The following is a 21,149-nucleotide window of genomic DNA, read 5'->3' as shown; positions in this document are numbered from 1 at the left end:
ATTATTATTATTATTATTATTATTATTATTATTATTTTTTTTTTTTCCCCCGATTCTCTCCCCCATCCCACTGTGGGGACAGGGAATGAGCAAACGTCTGTGTGGTGTTTAGCTGCCTGCTGTGTTAAACCACAACACCATAAACTGTTCTGATAGCATGTGTTGGGTTCAGTATATTAACACAGGCTGGAATTTTGTATTTTTTCGTTACGCATCTGGAAAATTCTGTGCAAAGAGGTTAGGTTAAAAGGATCTCATTTAAATAACAAATCACAATGTCTACACACAAGGGGACCAAACGTAGGTTATACAGCAGTGGCATTTCCTAACTTTGCCTTTATAGCCTTCAGAAATTGTTTTCTATATCCTTTTTGTGTGTAAGTAAAAAGGATGATGAGAACTTCAATCTCTCTCTCTCCACTCCATTAAAATGATAAACAGTTCTCAAATTAATCCAGTATTGTACGCAATATAAACACAAGAATGCAGGCACTCACAGTACAGCAGCTGCAGCAAATTCACAGAGTATGAAAATGCTCAGTTCAAGGCTGTTCAGCTCTCCACATCCTGTGAATACCCACCCCAATGGGAGTCTGCTGCAGGACCACAAAGCTTCAAATCGAGTATACCGATATTAATTACCAACTGTCATTCTTTGAAGAAAGAGGAGGAGGAAGAGGGGTGCGCAACGTGACTCTCCACCTGGCTAACCCTTGCTAAGAGCACAGTTTCTCCCAGGGGCAGCTCTGTAGGACGGAGGAACCGGAGCCCTGAGTGTGAGCTGCAACACATGAGCTGCAGCTCTGAGCAGGAGCTTGCCCAATGGCCTGGGCAAGGCCACTGTGGCAACTGTCACTCCAAAGTAAAGAGATAGATGTGCTTTATTTTTCAACTTTTCAATCAAAAATTGGGGTTCATCACAGTTACCTGTGAAGCCTGATCTGTCTCTCCTGCCCTATACCTCGCACAATCTGTTTGACCATCACTTTCTGTGTTACAGCTGGTCATTAGGGACAGAGCTGGCTACTTTACACCCCACAGGGCTCGTTCAGCCTTCTGCTCAGCTCCAGGACACGTCACGGGTTTTGATTGCCCTTGGAGCACGGAAATCAATTTTAATGGGTAGAATATTTGAAGGAGAGGATTTCTGCATGGCAGACTCTCAAATGGGTCTCAGCACAAGGACTTCTCTTTTCACCCATGTCTCATTTCATAAGATATTTAATAACATACCTAAATCCTTCTCTACTCAACAAAGGATGCTTGAGTCCTCCTGACCTATGCTTAAGACAGAGTAGGTGATATCCCTGCTAGTGGCCTATATGCCTAGGCATCCTCACGAAATAAGCTCACAGGTGATCTGAAAGCTGCAGGAAAGTACTAGCATTATCACCTTGTCACAGTTGGGAATAACGCACGTATGTAACTGATTATTAGGAAAAAACTAACTGTTCAGTGTTGGGCTTTCTTATGCATTATTTTCAGTTGCAGCTGGTTTGTCTGAAATGACATCTTTCTACCAGTCAGTATTTATTGTCTTTGGCAACCCATTAAACTTCCCAAAAAACCAGTTAGGTTAAAAAGTCAGAGAAATACATTTCTGGTGAGTTTTTATTGTTCTTTAGCACTTCTTCCACAAAACTGAGCCAACAAAATTGTCCAATTTGCAAGTACCAGTAAAAGGCAAGTGTGAAAGTGATGGATTTATTCTTATCAAGGCAGCTCTGCGTCTCATTCTGATGATGAAGACTGCGCATCACCCAGACAGGCAGACTATTGATTTCCCACTGTGAATGACCATACTCATTTGATACATCAGTTTGTGGCCTAAACTGAGAATCAGGTTCGTATTTCTTTTGAGTATGCAGGTGGCTAACAGACAAAAATTAATGTGTAAGGCTCAAATTCCTGCCTTTTCTTGGAGGCACCGATTGTTTCCAAATCTCTGAAGTGAAGAGATCTCAGCACTTCTTTTGAAGTCAGTGGAAGCTAACGGGTGAGTGGCACCTGGGGAAATCAAGCTGTTACTTAGCTATCTAAACTTGAACTGCAGGCTGCAATTTTTGGCACCCCTTCATGAAAATGTTGCCTTAGCCATGTTTTACACATGGAATCCAACTCAGATATCTTAAATACATGGCAGAACCTGATAAAATTTCACCAACAATGATAAAATCATATGTATGGTTGGACATTTTATAATCTGTAATAATTTCTAATACAATTTTAGGACAGAGTAACAACAGAGTGAAAAAGGAAAGCTAATTTTTAGCCAAGACTATTAATTTTTTTATAGAACTTGTAAGACTTTAAGTTGATGGGGTTCCTTTCAGTATTATCATAATGAGGACAGTGTTTTCATTTTTTCTAGTCAGAAATAGTATACACTTGCTTTACATCTCACAAAAGACCTTTTCTTCAGGCACTAAATTTATTACAAATACTTTTCTGAATAACCAACTTCGGAGTATATCTGCATTTACTGATGCTTAAAAAACAATTCCAGAAACATAAACTAAATTTTTAAAACATTTGCATTACACAGAAACATTGTGATTTCCAAAAAATTTTAAAGAGGGCTTGGCTACTTAACTCTACCAAAGTAATAGTAGTACCAGTGTGGATTCCAACGATTCCTGGCTTCAGTGACATTTCAGTCAGGCCATCACTGAACTGGTATTTTCAGATGCAAAATCTATTCTCCCTCCCTGATACTATTATTAGCAGGATTCAGCTTAATGATTAGGAGGCGGATTACCTATACTTTTCCACAGTTCATCACCTTTTAATAATTTATAGGAATCTACTTAAAAATTGCTGTTTGTTTGAATTTTTTAAGAAGAAGTAACTGAAACATGATTATTTAAAGTAAAATACAGACTTTATTTTCATGGAAAGGAAGTAGCTTATGGCAATCTGGTCAGTGTTTAAACTAACACACTGCTGATAGGAATAAAAAGATTAGCACTGAAATATAACCCTTAAGATTTTAAATTTTACAAATTAGAATGGCTGTTACAAATACAATCCATTTTTTTTCTCCTAAGATCATACAAGACTAACACTGAGAAAAATCTACAGTACAATAATAACATTATTACTATAAGATTTTTGCATACAGTAATCATCTTAGGCACCATTAAAGCTTAAGATCATAGCTCATGAAAATTGTAGATTTTAATTTACAAAAATGAAAAAGCTATCATTATTATTATTATTATGTATTAAAATGTTATTTTATTGTAGTTTTTTAAAGATTTCTTCCATGCAGTGAAATGTTCATTAGTGAAGGTTATTAAATGCTATATTAATATGCATCTAAGAATACGTGATCTTGTTATGGCTTTACCTGACCCAGTAAAAGTGTCAAGCGATCCATCTCCAGTTGTTGTTGTTGTTTCACTGCTGTTCATGGGTTCTGTTTTGACTGCAAGAAGAGACACTACATAGAAGAATAAGTAGACATGAGATTTTACTTCTAAGTTTATACTGGACTCTTCATGCCAGTCTCACTAGCGGTAGTCCAGCTAGAACAAGCATGCAGTGCAACAGCTTCGACCTTCGCTCTACCACCGTATTGAGACAATCTACACTTGCTCTGTCTGGAAGGGCCATGCATCTACATAGCTTTTTATCTGTGCGTTCGTCTATCTATTGGTTTTAGCAACTGGAATGTCTTCTGGGGAGATTTCAACCTAAATCTAATTGATTCTAACAATTCCCTAAGAGTAGCAGAGAGGAAGGAAACATTAGCTGTCAAGGGATGTAGCACATAAAAATAGTTTTGCCTGACAAGTGAAACAATAATAATAATACGGTTTCATGCTCATACAGAAGCAAATTACTTTCACAGTGCCAGCATTCTGCCTTTCCCTTTCCCCTTTTACAGAGTCTGTGGGGGGTTTTTTGAGCTAGGTCACCAGCAAGCAATTTTCCATAAATGAATAGAGAAGTTTAAAAGAAAAAAAAGCAGAAGAACTAGAGTAGGACACAAATGACAGCCATGACAAGTCAGCTTCTAACTCAGAGGTTACCAAACATTTGGGTCCACTCTGAACTCAAATTGTTTCTTATGGATCATCATGCACTCTTACCATCCAAGCTATAACTGAAAGCACCACAGAGGCAATCTAGATTTTATAGTTTAATATGTTACCTGAACAGACCATCTGGCATGGACTTTTGTAATGAAGTTTGGGAATCACCCTTCTAATTGAGGTGGTAAGAAACAGCTGTACAGAATACACTGCAGCTTTTATTAGATGTTTGACTGGCAAATGTGGAAACCATCAACATATTATCACAATTGCTTTGTGAAGGTCAATTAGGTGTGTGTGTCAGCATTTATCACATATCTATCAGCAACTTGCTTATAGATATCACAAGACCGGTTGCTGCCCGGGGGCGCAGAGCTAAGTGGCAATGAGGACCTGCATGGGCCACTACTGTGGTCGTATGCCAGGTATGGAAATTCCAAGGACACAGTCCAGGATCTGTGGAGAAGCCTTTGCTGCGACAGCCGGGCTGGCAGAGCCCCCCCCCAGCAGGTCTAACATATGCCAAGCAAAGGCATTTTCTGCCAGCTGGTTACCTGACGCCTCCGAGGGACATCAGCTAAGCTGACCAAAGCTCTCGTCTGTCAACATCACTGCATCCATGTTTGACTTCACTGGCAACAGTAAGGGGGAGGGGGGCAGTTTCATGTTCTGAGCTGGCAATGTATTTACAAACTATGGCTCGGATTCAAGTCACCTAACTTAAGCACATAAATTAGGTGCATACTAATCTCCCTTTACGTCCAGTTGAGAAAGAGAGGTACTTCCAGAGGGTGATTCAGTCCAAATACAGCCTGAGCTGCCCTCGAGTTCACCATCCCTCTTACAGTCTGTAGATGAAAAGGTAGTGGATGAGCTAAATAATTTGTTTTCCTTATGGGAAAACAACACCTACAGAACCATACCCCTATTCCTCCCTGTGTCTGTGAGCACAATGAGGAGCTCAGCGGGAAACTGCACAGCTATCAGTATGGCTGCCTGTGACAGGCCCTGTGTGAGTTAACTCTCCTACGATATCACACCCAATTTCCAGTCACGCTGCTTAAGGGATCTTACTTCAGTAAGTCATATGGGATGCTGCAGATATCTACAATTGCACAAGTGACCTACGCTGAATTCAAAGGGACACCTGTCAAGCAGGGAACATTTGAGAAATCGGCATGTATTTGTGTCTGTGACAGGGAGAGTGCCCTGCAGTGTCGCTGGTGCCCCAGTGCTAAGGAAACCAAGCAGCACTTGCTTACACAAGTTATACAGTTGTGTCTTTCCATTTACTGTGCGAGACTTAAAAATATTTGAATGTGTGCCTTTTAAATGTAGACTTCTTTTCATTATCGTTTCTCTTTAAATAAAACCGCCACACCCGTATATTCTCCCTGCAAGCAGCAGGATATTAATTCAATATGAAATCATCAGGGAAGAATTTTAGCCACATTTTTTCAAGCTGCTGTGCACTCCTTGTCATTTTGCAGGCTATTATCTGCTGATTAAAAAAAAAAGCTGTGACAAAAATTACACAAAATGAACAAAAAGTCATTCATAAGAGTAATCAACCATTCCCATTTCTCTATTTTGATGAGAAAGATGTGATTTTATTTTCATCAGATCAATAAAATATACATCAAGAAAAAGCTTAAGGGTCATTTGTCACAAAACAATTGCCTCCACTGAACATCAGGCCTCTCAGTCATGTGGCACATGTATTGTTGCCTGAAACATGAAAAGTAACTAAATTCGTTTTCTGGTTACTATAAACAGATGTCTGTATGTATTTCAGTAGGAGAATGAAAAAACACACTAAGTTAAAAGATCTGTATTTTCCCCTCTGAAGATCTTTGGTCATATTTTACTTTATAAGATACGTACCTCTTTTCTCTGCAGAGTATGGACATTTACCTACATGAAGAAACCTACTTTTTAGTACCTTTATCTGTTTCTGTTCAAGAAGGTGTTCCACTCTTGCCCATACCGAACTACAAACCTGTGTTCAGTATTGCATCCAGAAAGACACTCCAGTATGTGCCTAACTGTTTTATTTAACAAAAACGTCAGTAAAGAATTGAAATGTTTACTTTAGAGTTGTGTCTAGTTCTGGTTAATGCCAGCTGCAGTGCACTTCCATCAGCACCAATAGTCACCAACTTTTTCTCTCCTGTCAAGCAGAAAAGGATCTAAACCGAAAGAAACTCTCTCATGTACTTAACTTGAGGAAAAACATCATATTGGCACTGAGTTTTGTTGAAAAATACATGTAGAAAGTATTTTTATATGTGCTTGATTTTAAACAGTTCTACTTTGTTACATTCAGATTTTATCAGAGTGAGGAATTCATCAAGGTCTTTCCTCAGTGTAGCTAGACATTTGGACTATTACCTTTCTTTCTTTATTTTGCATGTCATTAAACCAAGAGGGGAAAAAAGCACAAAGCTAACAAAAAAAAAAAAAAAAAGAATTCTAACATCAGATCAAAAACCCAGGAACATTTAAAGCGGAAATCAAAATAAAAGCTGACACCAATTAAAAACACAGAATCATCCCTATGTTTCCCACATGGGAGATAAAGCATGGTTCTGATACTACTACGGCAACTGCTCTAGACAGAATGCAAAGAACTCAGAGTTTGAACCAGCATTTTGGATGAATACTCTAAAGACTATACATTTAATATTCTATTTTTTAAAGTGTGGATTAGTTTTAATTTTTTTATATACTGAAAGAGTAAAAATAAAATTAAAAGCAATCTCAAGGTGGAAATATATTTGAGTGTTGCTAACAGTGAAGACTACACATGCTAACAGAGTAGAGCTACCACGATGGTCAGGGGCTGGGGCATATGATGTGCAAGGACAGACAGAAGAAGCTGGGCTTGTTCTGTCCTGGGAAGAGAAGGCTGCGGGGAGAGCTAATTGCTGCCTGCAGCTATCTAATGGGAAGGTGCTAAGATGACAAAGAACAAAGGCACACTCTTCTCAAAAGGTGCCCTGTGAAACGACAGGAGGCAACAGACACAAGCTGCAGCAAGGGAAAAGTCCAATTAGATATAAGAGGAAAATTCTTTGCCGTGAGAGTAGTCAGGCCCTGGGACAGGTGCCCAGAGAGGCTGTGGCACCTCCACCTTGGAGATATTAAAGACTCAGCTAGACGCTGCCTTGAGCAACATGATCTAACAGCAAAGTTGACCCTGCTCTGAGCAGGGTTTGGCCCAGCTGACCTCCAGGGATCCCTTCCAAACTTAATTATTCTAAGATGAACTCAGAATACAGCTCCCAACAGGCAACAGCTTCCACACCGTAAGTTCTTCACTTGATGAAAGGACTTAGTAGACCAACATGACTACCACTCTGCGAACCTCTTATTTTTCCTAAAGAACCTCTCTACATTAAGGACTGAAAATGAACACAGAGTTTTAGGGGCAAGAGATGCTACTACTATGCGTGAAGCAGGACAAGCAAGTGCAATGGGTATTAGAGCAAACAAGTCTGACTAAAAGCTCATGTAAAACAATAAACCACACAGCTTGTCATAAGAATGATTTTCCTCTTTCTTTTAGCAAGCCTTAAGGGTTTTCCTATGAATATACTCAACTAGAAGCACAGATCTAAAAGTTCTACTGCCTATGGAAAATCAGATTTAATGCAAGTAATGCAAGGACTTTCACATTACATTTCCTCACAACTGATAATTAGTACTTAAATTACTACCTTCCACATTTATCTGAACATGCTGAACAGTTAACTGAGGTGACAGACTAAGTCAGGTCAGTCCTTCCTTAAATTCTTGTAACTGAGCAGGGGCATTCACATGGAATCAGTTATTCTAGTGCAAATGATCTTTTGTGCTCAAGTCTGAGCTTTTTTTGGGTAAATTGCCTCTAGACATGTGGCTTACAAATGGCAAGCTAATTCTGAGAGTTTTTTTAAAAGGAAACTTTTTGAAATCTTCCTAACTTTAGCCCAAACCTGCACAGCTTAAGCACCTGTGTAACAGCTTGTAGAGAGTCATGGTGACGTGTGTTTACACCTATGCTTAATCCCATAGGTACTGCAACAGTGTCCCATATATAATTATTATTAATCGTTATAACTCATAACGATTAATAATACATGAGAGGAAACTCATAAATGAAAACAACAGCTTGGAAAATTTGGCCAAATGTTTGTGAATTGGCGAGTTACATGCAGTAGCACACTAGACATAAGCTTTAATTAATAATGAAAGTAGTAGTAAGAGTAGTAACAATAATGTCAACCTTGGTTTGTGCTCAGGTAATCATGCAATGTTGTACCTAAAAATAAAAGAAAAACAAATGGGCATTCTGTGGAAAATCCATTGGTCTGACTTCCAGCAATGCTGACTACTGACAGTTCCCAGCGACGTTGATCACCACGGGGCTCTCCCAGTTTCTCAGAGCATGTAGACAGTTAAGCTAATTTTAAATGAGTTAAATTCTCCTTGCTCATCAAATGACTTTCAAAGTATGGAAAGATAATTATTTATTGCAACTTCCTACCAGTTTTCTGGCTGTGGGAAAGGCCTCTGAGAAGGGGTGGAAAAAAAGGCGGGGGAGGGAACCCCATGAAAATGTTCAAACCGCATAACAAAAGAACAGAGCGAACCAGGAGAGATGTTACACAGCAGTCATGGAGACACACCACCACACACATGCACTGTACCAGGGTCTCTCATACTTGTGGCAGAAGAGGGAGTACTGCAATTCAGCAACCAGTCTGCAGTATTTAACACAGTCATGTTGTCTCCTGAGAACAGGAATGGTATAACGGTTCATTGTCCCAATGTCTGTTCAGGGTATGTGAACAGTCTTCAAGGCCGGTAAGTGTTTTTGCAATTTGAGCCAAGTCTTTTAACTGCACTGTATTGTTTTTATGAGTATTATTTTAACTGGTTTATTTATGCAAGTATAATATAGCGGCATCTAGTTATTAGCGTTCTTTAATGGTATGCTTGAAGTTTCACCTTCTCTTTATGCCGGAATAAGGATTCTATTTAAAAATATAAATAGGTTGAACTTTAACAGTTGAGCCCTTCTCTGCAGAGCTCTGTTACCCTCACATGCACATACTCTTTTTATTGACATTGACAGATTTCTTTTTTTAAATAGGGATAAGTGAATAAAATGCTTTACATTGTGGCCAGAAAGAACAAACTAGAAAACTTTTCTTGGTGCCAACTGTTAAAATAGACAGCGACATATAAGCTCCAAAAAAGAGGGCTGGCGCTATAGCTTGACTCGTATCCATGGTGTCACTCTCATGGACACTAATCAGATCAGGACTCCATCTCAGAATGTGGTACCCTGCCTCCCGCTGCTCCAATTCAGCTATGGCAGAATCTATTATCTGAAAGCATTGGAACATCTGTGTTGTAGCTGCATGGTAGTGCTGTCCCCACAGTAATAGATACAGCAGTAATAACCAGTTACTTTTGAGGAAAATCTAAAAATCTCTTTATGACAAACTTGCATTACCTGCCAAGAAATGGTATTAGCAAGTTCACCAGGTAAAAAAATTACCTAAGCCTAATTTTGATGCACTTCTTCTGACAGAGATTTTAAATTAACCCAAATGTGGTATGATTGCCATTTTTTCGTAATTCTTCTGGGTTTATAAATGGGTTTATGCTCATCCTTGAAATTATGTTAAAAAATGCATATGACTAAAAACTAGCCAAAACTTTTTATGTGCCAGCAGTGTCTTATACTTACCTCCTGTCCCATTTGTTGTAACTGATGTGCTACTGAGATTAGGTTTATCCAGTTTGGAACTACCCGGCGCATCACTACTTCCAACAAGATTATGAGGACTGGCTAGATCTTGCATTTCCATAGACCTGTTAAAGAAGAAGGTGACAGTATTTAAATGTATTGTAATACTACCTATAATAATCTGCTTTTTCTATAACAACTTTTTTTACATGGAGAGTTTATAATGCAGCCAGATTAACAAATCAATACAGGTTCCTTTAAGGTCTTCCTTGCTTTTTACCAAACCTAAGAAAGTAGCTAATAATTTGATGTCAACAGCAACAAGGCTGGTATTTTTCACTTTTCCTTTAGGTATTACGAAGTAAATGCCACAGGCTTATGAAACTGCTCAAAGAACTTGTAAAAGCGGTGCATGAGGGAGTGCATATATATGGATGGACAGATGGAGGGATAAACGGATAAATGCACGTATATAGGTATTTCTTCGAAGAAAACAGAGAAATTAAGTGAAAAGTCAGTCATTACAGAAAAAGTCAGAATAGGAACTTCTGCCTCCCATTATCTGTATTCCAACCACCAGCAGTCACTGCATCCACGCTAAATCAGACCATACAGATGAATGAACAGAACTTTCACGTACATCTGGAAGATTCTTCACTCTTACAAATGCATATATTCTTACTAGCTCACTTGATAGTTTGTTTTTTCTGAGTCATTTCTAGGAATTCTGTAAAATTTCAAGTGGATTTAGACCGCAATGGATTTCAGCGTCACAGTTATACTGGGGGACTGTGGATGGCTTTCATTCAGTGACAACAAGTCTGCCTTTCTTAGACAAAGCAGACAAAGCAGACAAGGCACATTTCTTGTTAGACTGGTAATTGCAATCCAATTGGGAGTGTGTGCTTGCCTTTTCCTTGCTTCATTTATAAATTAATTACACAGATTTTTCCCCAAAGAAACAGTTTTGCTATGTATAAGCAAAGTGGCCAGCCCATCTGTGACCGGAGAACCATTTACCACATGTATACTACAAAGACCAACAGAAAGATTGTCTTACAGAGCTGTAAAAGCCCAATTGCATTGTAGAAGACTGAAATGGCTAGGACAGAGATGAACGGTTGGGATAGCTCAGCAAGAATAACTGCTCCTGTATATTGATATTCTGGGCAGGAAGAGCAGCGGCAAATTGTTAAGGCAATACCCAGCATCTTAAGTATTTATTGCAAGTTTGTCTTTGAAATTGTCTATCTTCTGTGCTCCACACATCCTCCTCTGGGGAAAAAAAAAACAACAAACAAACCCCCACCATCTTTCCAACAAGTATGGATCTGCTGCCTGAATCTATTTTTTTTCTCCAAGATTAGGAAAAGAAAAAAAAAAACACAGAATGAAATTGTCTCCCATGTTGTGCTCCTAATTCTGTTGATTTCCTGGATGCTTTAGCTTGCCTCTCATTGCATTTATTTAACCCAAGACACAGACTTAGAGCTGTTCTGTCTTGAATATCTTCCCAAAAATGCAGGAAATACTACATCTCAATTGGGAAAATGCACCAAGGCCTTACCCAAAGGCACACAAAGCCCAGGCAGAGAATCTCATTTACTCCAGTAAATGCTCAAATCAAGCCTGAGGTACACCAATACTCCACTGGCAGGGCAGCCTCCCCAGCAGCAGTCTGGATGAGCAGGGGAAAACTGATATTGCAGGAGGCCATGCATCAGCAGGTAAGAATTTTATAGCTATATTCAAGGAAATGCAAAGGCATAAACTGAGATTTGAGCTGCCTTGACCGGGATTTCTTCATCTAATTGTATATACATTTCTACACATATGTCAGCAGTGCATTATATTTATTGTCTACTGGAAATGTGATCAGTGTTAGATGAAATAAAATGAACTCAAGTGGTTTACTAGTCCATCGGGTTTTGTTTAGTAGTTTCTATACAATGATAGCAGCTAAAGGTTAAAAAAAGTCTGTGAGTTTCCATCTCGTATGTATTTAAGGGAGCAGGAGAATGCTACACAAAATAAACAAAGTGTGTTTCATTGCATACACAGTGTAATACTCCCCACGTGTTCACTTAGCAGTTTAAGTGTCATGATTTCCTGTTCAAGTATGATCAGCCCAGAGAGACCTAATAGGCAGTTCTAGTTTAGAAGGTTCACACGTTCTTTTTTTTTTGTTTAGCATGAAAATTACAGTAATTTCTTTTCAGACAGGCATATATCATGGCCACAGACGCAAACGCTTCAGCAATATTTCATAAGCAAAATCATTGATTTACCTAACTAGTGTATTTAAGAAGTATCCATCTTAAGCACTTTTCACACTCAAATGAATCAGATTTTCTTAATCAGAAAACTAAGTCCACTGACTTTCATTTGCTTGGCAAAGAATATAAACAATTGGATTTTGTAAAAGGAACAGTTTTTGTTCCATATCAGTATGAAACCTTTTGTGCAGAAAAGTATTTTATTTGCCTTATATTTGTTTTCCATAGCAAATGGCATCCCAGTCCAAAGACATGGCAAGTTAATTAACTAATACTATTTTTAAAGCAGTACATTTACAAATAGACATTTTCTCTCCATGAGTAAAAGACATCTTGCACTTATTGGTAGTCTATTAAGGATAAAAAGGATATCCAAACCAATAAAAAGTTTCACAGAACCATGTGTATACGTTATACTTATCCTGGGTGCTCTATCTTGTGTGAACAAGTAAGGGGATTATTTTAATATATCCCTATGTAATTTATTTATTCAAGTGCACATGTTACCCTCTGTGTAACAGATGTCATTCAATTCACCTTTCTGGATGCATTTAGTTTATCTTTAGCCTAAAAAATTCTTGGGAAGATGTCACAGACCTACTAAAATCTTACAGTTTCAGTGAATGGAGGATTCAGAAAAAATGCTTTAAAAATTGATGAAATAATTCCAACATCTTGAATTCATTTTGTCAAACTAAATGTTTATCAGAGTCCTGCTTTCACTGACTTAATCAGAAGCAGGTTCGGGTTCAGTATGTGTTTTCCTGCACTAAAAAAAAAGTAAAAAAGAGTGATCTCTGAAGGACTAGTTAATACTTCTAAGTTCATGCAGTTATTTATTAAAGACTGTTTTCTAGTAAATGCAGTGTGTTTCAATTTAGACAGAATAAAATCTATTGTTAAAGCTGCTTAAAAAAATACATCGTACAACTTTATTTTCCATTTTTTGGTTCTCTGCCAGGCACGTAACTGTTTGAGCTTTACTTTTCCCCCTCTTGCATTGTCTCAGACTACTTTCCAGAGTAATTAAGTAAAATGCTAAACTGTAGCAAAAGATAAATTTTGAGAGGAAACAGATTACTTGGTAAGAAGATGTTTTAATTTTCTCATGACTGTTTGTTTGAAGAACGTTAGCATGATTCCAAGCTCCTGAGCGAAAACCTGAAAACTGGCAAGATGGATTTGCCTTTTATTCTGCTTTGGCTACGCTTTAAGTCTTCGAAAATTGGTATTTGCACATGCTTAGTGGATCATTTTAGAGGCTTACTGGAAAAGCCTCTAAAACATCCCATTTGCACAGAACAGCCTCCCAGATCGCCGTAGGCTTCAACTCCAACCTGGACGTGGACAACACCAACGTATTGAAGCAGTTTTGTATCAGAAAGATGGCTGTGCGTGAATCCTGGGCCTTCCACATTTTGTTCCCTGGCTTGAAGTGACGTCTTTTCAGGAGTTAACGTATGTTCAGAAGCGGGTTAAGGAACAGCATCCAAAGGGAGAATTTTCCCCCTGTCTTTACAACGGCAGCTGAACAGAACTTGTGATGCATCCCAGACCACTGGAGTGCACAGCCCAGCATCATAACCCAACCTTGTGTAGGAAGGTTTAAGTACGGCTAATTATGGTTGCCCAACTTGACAACTGCATCACTGCATTTCTGTATAGCTTTTGCTTGTATTATTTTAAAGGTAAAAAGTTCAAGCCTTGCTTCTAGGGTTGTGTTTTTAAAATTCCTGGTATTTTTTTTCTCTCGTTACAATCACATATCCACTTGTGCGCCGCTTTTCTTCGGCAGAATTAAAATCTACTTCCAGAAAATCTGAGTTGTTATAATCCATTTGCATTTCCAATTAAAATACTATAAACATGGACTAAGAGCTGGGTCCTTCCACAACTCAAAATTCCATTGATTATTAATGAATTCTACAAATAGATCATATTTAGATAATTTTCTTCTTTAAAGAGATCATGTTTTAAAATGTGAACTTTTTTCTACATAATCTACTTTTGCTGTATTTCAAACTTTTTTACTAACAAGCTTGAAAATATGAAATCATTTATCAAAGATTTATAGAAGAATAAATATTCTAATGTGAAAACAAAGTACTTTAAATCCTAATCTAGACACAACATTTTACAAATACTAATTCCTCACTGTGCAGCATTTGCAGCAAATCCCAAACAAAAGAGAATTGAAAGAAGGATTAGCTGAAGGCTATTTAAAATTGAATAATTTAATTTAGTTTATAAATTAATCAGAACAAAGTTCTTTACAAGTATCTAAAAAGATTTTTCTTTTTAAAATTCTTTAAAAGGAAGTTGTCTACATAACTTTCTTTAGCAGAATCTTTACTAAACTTCACTGTGGCAAAGATCCACATTATCTGGGGGTGGTTGGGGTTGTTTTTTTTGTTAGTTTTCCCCTGCTTTTCTTACATCCCTCCTGTTGTAACCCTAGTTCCTACATATCCCAAACTTTCTCACAGAAACCTGGAGCCTTGTCCAATTAAGATGTCAGCTACCTTGGAGCTTCTGAAATTAAACAAACAGGGAATTTCCCTTTATTTAAAATTAACTTTTAGAACATTATGAAAGTTGGGTAACAGATCTGTTCAGACTCAGCTAAATCTGTTTCCTACTGCTGTCAGCTCAGCTCTCTGACCGACTACACAGTTTTGAAGAAAAGTGGGGTGGTTTTCTTTCCATTTCCCACAGAAAATTTTTTTAGCCAGATCTTTCTTGGTCATTAGTCCAATAAAATCTACATAAAATCTGCAACAAAGTTTAAAACAATCAATAACAATAGATACATCATAGAGTTTTTTCCTAGGGTGTTTTTTTTTAGAAAACTGTATTTTACACATTACATTCACAATTAGGCCAGGGATTTTTCATGTTTACTTGCACCTACACAAACTGTAAATAATGCAATTAAAAATAAGTGACACCAACCCTTTAACAGTCCTCAAAGACCACAGTGAGCAGTAACAAAGAAGGTGGAGAGAGAGGGATTCTGGATGATGGACAGGTTTCACGGGAATGCACACATGCGTACAAATACATGTACACGAACACACAGCTACATGCAAACTTCTAATAATTCTTTGGTGCTAAATATCCACACATACATGTGTATAAGTGTATAAATGCGCAATAAAAAACTTTCCAACATCTTTCCACCAAAGACTTCCACAAATAGTGTAACACAACACACAGCATAAGAACACTCCTCAAATGAGAAACGTTTCCAACCATTACACCAACCCTAAAATACAGGTGAATAATGTTTTCTTTTCCAGGTGCTTTTACGCTGTGTATGGCAGCTTTTGTCATTTTTTTGCCACTGTAAAGGGTAATGAAGAAACAGCGAAACCGATGAGATAAATTTGCTCCATTGAGATGACTGCCTCTCTTGTTTTCCCAGGCTCATCAACCCCTGCTGTGTATCTTCTCAAGCTTAATAGATGGCCAAAATAGCAAATCTTTTGCTATTCTAGGCACAATCTCACAAAAGCATGCCCCTCCATCATGTGAATTCTGGGAGCCTGCCAGAGAGTTAAAAACAAATAATACTGCTGGACACTAGCAAGACCTCCTTCCCACTCTCCTTGAGGCCTCATTTCTTAACTTGTAAAGTGATCTGATACAGTGCTAAGAAGCAGTAAAAAATGTCATGTTACAGGGATAAAACGAGCAAACGCTCTTCAGAGTTTTATTACTTTTTTTTTTTTAACAATCTAGAAAACAAGTGCTAAACTTTTTGCAACCATTTATGAGAAGGTGGATTCTAGCTACATAATTTCTATTTCTCGTGGTTTTGTAAGTAGGGTGTCAACTTTCATATTAAAAAAGTAAGAGAAACAAGCAAAACTAATGCCACATTGATAATAAAAAAAAATACTTCTCTGCCAATCTACAACCAATGTCAGATAGAGGGTATCACAGGGAGGAAACCTGAGTGAAATGAAGAATTGCAACATTAGAGTTTTCTGCAATGTTTATAAATACCAGAGAGTTGATAAATAATAAAAATAGCATGAAGTTCACCTTTGTAGAACTGTACAGTGAGGACTGCAGTAGAGTCCTTATGAATATGGATGATTAATTACAAGCCTGAATATCATCATGCAGCATCCCAGTGCGTGAGTTCAAGCTCACAGGGAAATAGCCTCTACCCAGGGATTGCAATAACAGCACTGTGGAGAGGATTCTTCCAGTACAAAGCAACAATAATTAGAGGAAAACTCCAAACTGCCCTATTTTGTTTAATAGCTTTTTAGATCTCAACAATACTGCTTATCTTGCAGAGGATGGGACTCCTTAGGCGATCCTTTGGGACATAAAGTGGCACTGGTTGTGATTGTATCTCAGTTTTGCTTTCACGCCTATTGTCTTTCTCCTGGCTATTCGGGCTCTAATAGGTTTTTCCAGGAGAAAAAACCCTCATGCAGACAGTATTACTTTACAGGGGCTGTCTGACAGGCAGCCAGTGTCAGCGCTCGGGATGCACTCGCTGGGGAGGGCTCGGCTGAGAACGTGGGCAAGCAGGTTTGGTGACAAAGGCCAGCATTGCAGTGTGCCTCCTTATGCCATTCACAGCTGGAGAAAAAGGATGTTTCTTTTAACAGCACTGCAGCTTCTTCCCCAACCCCCCTTCCCACTTCCTCAGTTAAACTTTTGGTATCACCCTCTTTTTTTAACGCTGTGCCACCTTGAGATTCTTTGTGCTTCCTGACAATTAGGTGTCAAGATATTTTTTGTCTTCGTTAAATCTGTGCTTCCCTCTTTTCTCACCCCATGAGCAAACACCAAAGGCCATAGCTTTTGTTAATCTAGCATACAGCTATTGCTATAGGAATAAGCAGATATTGCTTTACTGAAAGGGATATATGGATTTCTTCGTGGGTCTAGTGAGAAAATATGACTAAATACTGTGAAAAATAATTGCTTACAAATTCAAGTTTATTTTTGCTGGAAAAGAAAAACCGACATTTTCTTTTCCTGCCTGAGGAATAAAATGAAGGTGAAAAGGTTAGGTTTGCTCTGGTGATGACTAAACACAGCAATAAATTTAGAAGGCTTGGATTGTCGTGCTGTATAATTGCTGAAAACTATTATTTGCTTAAAAGTCAGTAACTGTATGGTTTCCCTGGTTTCTTATTGACTGAGACATTTTATTTCAATTTAATGTCATTTAATGTGGTTTCCAGAAAACCACAGAAAACTGTCTATTCTAGTGCAGTTCAGTTGGCCACAAATTCACATTAAGTTATTTTCTCACTGCTTTCTGACTTTTATTGGGAATGAATGCCATTTCCCTGACACAATTAAAAGACAGTGTAAAATTAACTTGGATTTCCACACTTGTGGATAAAACATAGAATAATTTCTAGGAACCATTTCTGGATTCCTCTGTTGGACATGTAGTCCATTTGTCCAAAGCCAACAAGTATTAAAATGAATAGATAAAAATCAAGACAAGGGGGGGGAGGAGGGGGAGGCTGAACTTAAGTTATTTACCTCAGCATAAACTTCCAGCTCACCCTCTCTATGCTCAGGAGATTTCTTCAGTTACAAAACACAGGTCTACACTAGCGAAATGGGCAGGCTGTCACTGAAAAGGTAGATAAAGGGAAGCCTTTTTTTCCATATGGGTCCCCTTTCACCCCACCTCCCCACCCTGCAGCTTGGGATTGGTTTGACTTGATGAAGGCAAATGATGGTTTTATATGGGAAACTATTATATTCTGATGTAATAAACTGATGCACACACAAAAAGCAAAGTTAGGCAAAGCGATACCTTCTGGCCAGCTGGATCCCAGCCTTTGAGATCTCTTTTCTGGGCTATCTGAATGTGGCAGCCACAGGTTTGATATGATACGATTTTAGCTCAGGGTCTAATGCTCCAGGCACTGGAGGAAGTATCTGGAAAGAGGTAATGTGGTGTCTGAACAGGTATTTCCTGTCTTCTTAAAGAAAAAGGCAGCTGGTTGGAGAAAACCACTCTAGGAGCCAGACAGAGAACATCTAAACTAATAAGCGTCGAGGACCAGGGACTGATGGAACAGCAGAGAGAACGGAAGGGAGCTCAGTTCTCTTAGACCACGTACAGGCTGGCCCATCCTGAACCTGGGCTGTACCGAAGCATGCCTGAGCGCCAGCTGGCACGTACCAAACCCGTGCCTAGCACAGCCCCAATGGCAGCAGCAATGATCCCATGCCACAGCTCGGGCTCAGGCAGGGGCACGTTTCACACGCTGCCACAAGCTTGGCCACGAACCCTGCAGTCCACAGGCTGCATTGCACAGTTCCTAATCCTGGTGTGAACAGAAAATACGTAAAGGTACACAGGAGGTTAAACTCATGTTTAACCTGCTACTTAAAAAAAGGTGACTAAAGTAGGTTTTGAAGTCATTATGTGAGCATTTAAATAAATCAAAAGCGATAATGACACTGCGGTTCCGCAGGGAGCTGTCAAGTATCCAACTTACGTGAAATACAGACTACCGGTTTACAGATACGTAAGATCTAAACGCAAGTCTTTGGATCACAGGGCCACATTTTCAAAGAGTAGTTCACCCAACAGCTCCCATTTCCACTTCTGATCACTTCCAGATGTGATCGGCACTTGCAAATTCTGTGGTTCTTACAACATGATGAGCTGTGTCATAAACAAATAACAAACACTTCTGTGGAGATGGCTGAAATGCAAGCAGCAAGCCTGTGGCCTTCCCGCCTACGCCACAACTTCGGCAGAAGAACTGTTCAGAGTCCCGTCTGAAAAATCTGCTGGGAATTTCAGAGTCCTTTCTGCATCTCTGACAAGTGACCTGGTCGGAGGTAAGGAACAGGTAACAAACCCGATGACTGGAGAATCTCACTAAGTCTTTCTTTGGTGTTTTTAAGTCTAATTTGAACAACAAAGACTATTTCTCATATATACAGAGGAACATGGAGATGATCAGCTGTGCCAATTACTAGCCTGTTGCTAACCTGTCCTTTGTAAGACATAGCCTTTCAAGCCACACTGCTTACTGCACGGAATTTCAAAACATCTCAGGGAAAACACAAGGCAGTGTTCCTCATGGCATGACAGTCTGATTTTAAGTGGAAAGATGAGAGGAGTTTTGAAAGGGCTGTTTGGAGCCCTGATTTCCCTTGGACAATGAGTATGGGGGTGCTCTAGCACCTTCGCTCTTTAATGAGAGGAAATGCCCTCTTCCAAACCACATGTTAATGGCAGACTGAGATGGAAAGAAATGTCAAAGCACAGAAGGTCCCCCAAATCCCTGGTACTCACCCACATGTGAGAAAGAGGAATTTCTAGGGTTAACTTCATCGCTATGTTATCTTCCAACTACCTTTTTCAGAGAGAAAGTGATATAATTCCTCATACCCTTTCCTAGGGTGCTGAAGACCTGCTTTTGTGATGGGGTAGCTCTTCCATTTAGATCTGATGTACCTCTCAAGTTACCCTTCATTCTTGGCTTGTCTGTGCAGTAGCTCGAGGTACACTATCAGCAAGGGGGAACGCACCTCATTCCCTTGACCTGCCGCATAACCACCACCACCAGTGGAAATGGGACAGCTGGGATACCTGGGTCCAGATATTGGTGCCTGATCCATAGCTCCATTTGTTAATTGCAATATAGTAATAACATTATTAATTGCAATATAATAATGTCAACTTTATTCATGTAAGACAATATTTAAGCAAATCGAAAATTGGGAAATCAAGGATGAAAGGCTGGGAATTTTGCTGTTGGCTTCAGTGGAGCCTGGACTGCATGATGTAAGTATGAATTCACATTTTCATGACAAGAGAGCAGAGGGTGGGTTGTGTCTGACCTACCCTGAATTGAAATGTCTGTTAAATTTCAAAGTAGTTATTGAAACATGGTTCTTCTTCGTCAGGGACTGCCCAAGGGAAAAGAAGCTCTTTCAGGTGTGCTGTATTAGAGTTATCATACCTCATTTCAATGTAATTTCTTTAGCCACCAGTACAGGGGCCTGCAAGAACTTCATCCATCTCCAGAAAGGATGAGTTATGATGACAGACTGTGCAGAATACAGCAGTTGCCAAAAACTTGTAGTTTTCATGCTCCATTCAAACTTCACGTTTTAAGGCAAGCATTCTGCATCTTCTCTGGGTTGGGTTGGGGTTTTTTTTTTGTAAATATAAAATACTGAGAGTTATTGGCAAGCAGTCTTAACATGGGAAACATTAACGCATCTCACTTTTAACGGTGAAGTTCCCCTTAAAAGTTAAACCTGATCTTTACCTTGGCTCCCAAGACAAATATTCTGTAGTTTACCTCATGTGGAGCACATTAAGTTTGGCTCCAAAACAGTTTGTGTCAAAAGCAATTATTTCTGTTCTCTAATCGCAGTCACAACAATGAGCTAGGTTTAGAATATAAAATAAATATATGCAACTTTCTGACTGCCTGATGCTTTAACTGCTTCAGCATCTGATCATTCCTGTTAAGTAATAAGGTGTAGCTGGGCATAACCATTCCAGTTGGCAAGGTACGTTAGATGTGTTGCACACATCCCTTTTCATTTTTTCCAGGAGACCTTATTACCTGCACACCTGAAAGAACAGGGAGATTATTGCATTTACTTTTAATACCTAAGTACGTTCAAATAACTAAGTACATTCAAAACAATTTCTATTATTCTGAGCAAGAGAGAGAGAATGATGCCCTAATAAATGTACTCATGCTGGCCGACCTTTACAATTGATATCAAATGATTACATTTCGTTTTGCTTCGCTGTTTGATTTCCCCAAGTCATTTTATAATTTGAGACTTAAAGCATACACACAGTTTTTATGTACCTTTTTAATTTGGGGTGAAGTAGGTGATTTTTCTAAGAGTCAATAAATACGTGTCGCTGAGGACTCTAGGGCACAATCCCCCCCACCCCGAATTATCCCCTTGAGCCACAAGAAGGGGCAGGTACCAGCTGCAAATCTGTAACACCTCCAGTTCCAGCTCAGCCTGCATGCCGACACCCCAGCCGCGGTGGGGGTATACCTGCCCGCCCGGGCAGAGCCACGGCTCCAGCCCCCCGCTGCCCCCCCCCCCCCCCGC

General features: G+C 39.1%; 1 protein-coding gene across 10 annotated transcripts in view; it reads right to left on the bottom strand.

The window, feature by feature from the left end:
* The window catches only part of EYA4 (EYA transcriptional coactivator and phosphatase 4), a 159,631-nt gene that overhangs the window by 44,822 nt on the left and 93,660 nt on the right, over positions 1 to 21,149 (bottom strand). For 4 of the 10 annotated variants that reach the window (XM_009319061.1, XM_009319060.1, XM_009319063.1 and 1 more), the window contains exons 4-7: positions 9,778 to 9,902; positions 8,729 to 8,812; positions 8,305 to 8,340; positions 3,350 to 3,442 (exon numbers count right to left, since the gene is read on the bottom strand). In XM_009319061.1, coding sequence (XP_009317336.1) covers positions 3,350 to 3,442; positions 8,305 to 8,340; positions 8,729 to 8,812; positions 9,778 to 9,902 — 338 coding nt within the window. The remainder of the gene's footprint in view (positions 1 to 3,349; positions 3,443 to 8,304; positions 8,341 to 8,728; positions 8,813 to 9,777; positions 9,903 to 21,149) is intronic. The other 6 variants (XM_009319066.1, XM_009319067.1, XM_009319069.1 and 3 more) reach the window with 4 other exon arrangements.

The sequence above is a fragment of the Pygoscelis adeliae genome, unplaced genomic scaffold (genome assembly GCF_000699105.1).
Source record: "Pygoscelis adeliae isolate BGI_AS28 unplaced genomic scaffold, ASM69910v1 Scaffold172, whole genome shotgun sequence".
Classification (NCBI taxonomy): Eukaryota; Metazoa; Chordata; class Aves; order Sphenisciformes; family Spheniscidae; genus Pygoscelis; species Pygoscelis adeliae.
This window is presented reverse-complemented; position numbering and strand designations above follow the sequence as displayed.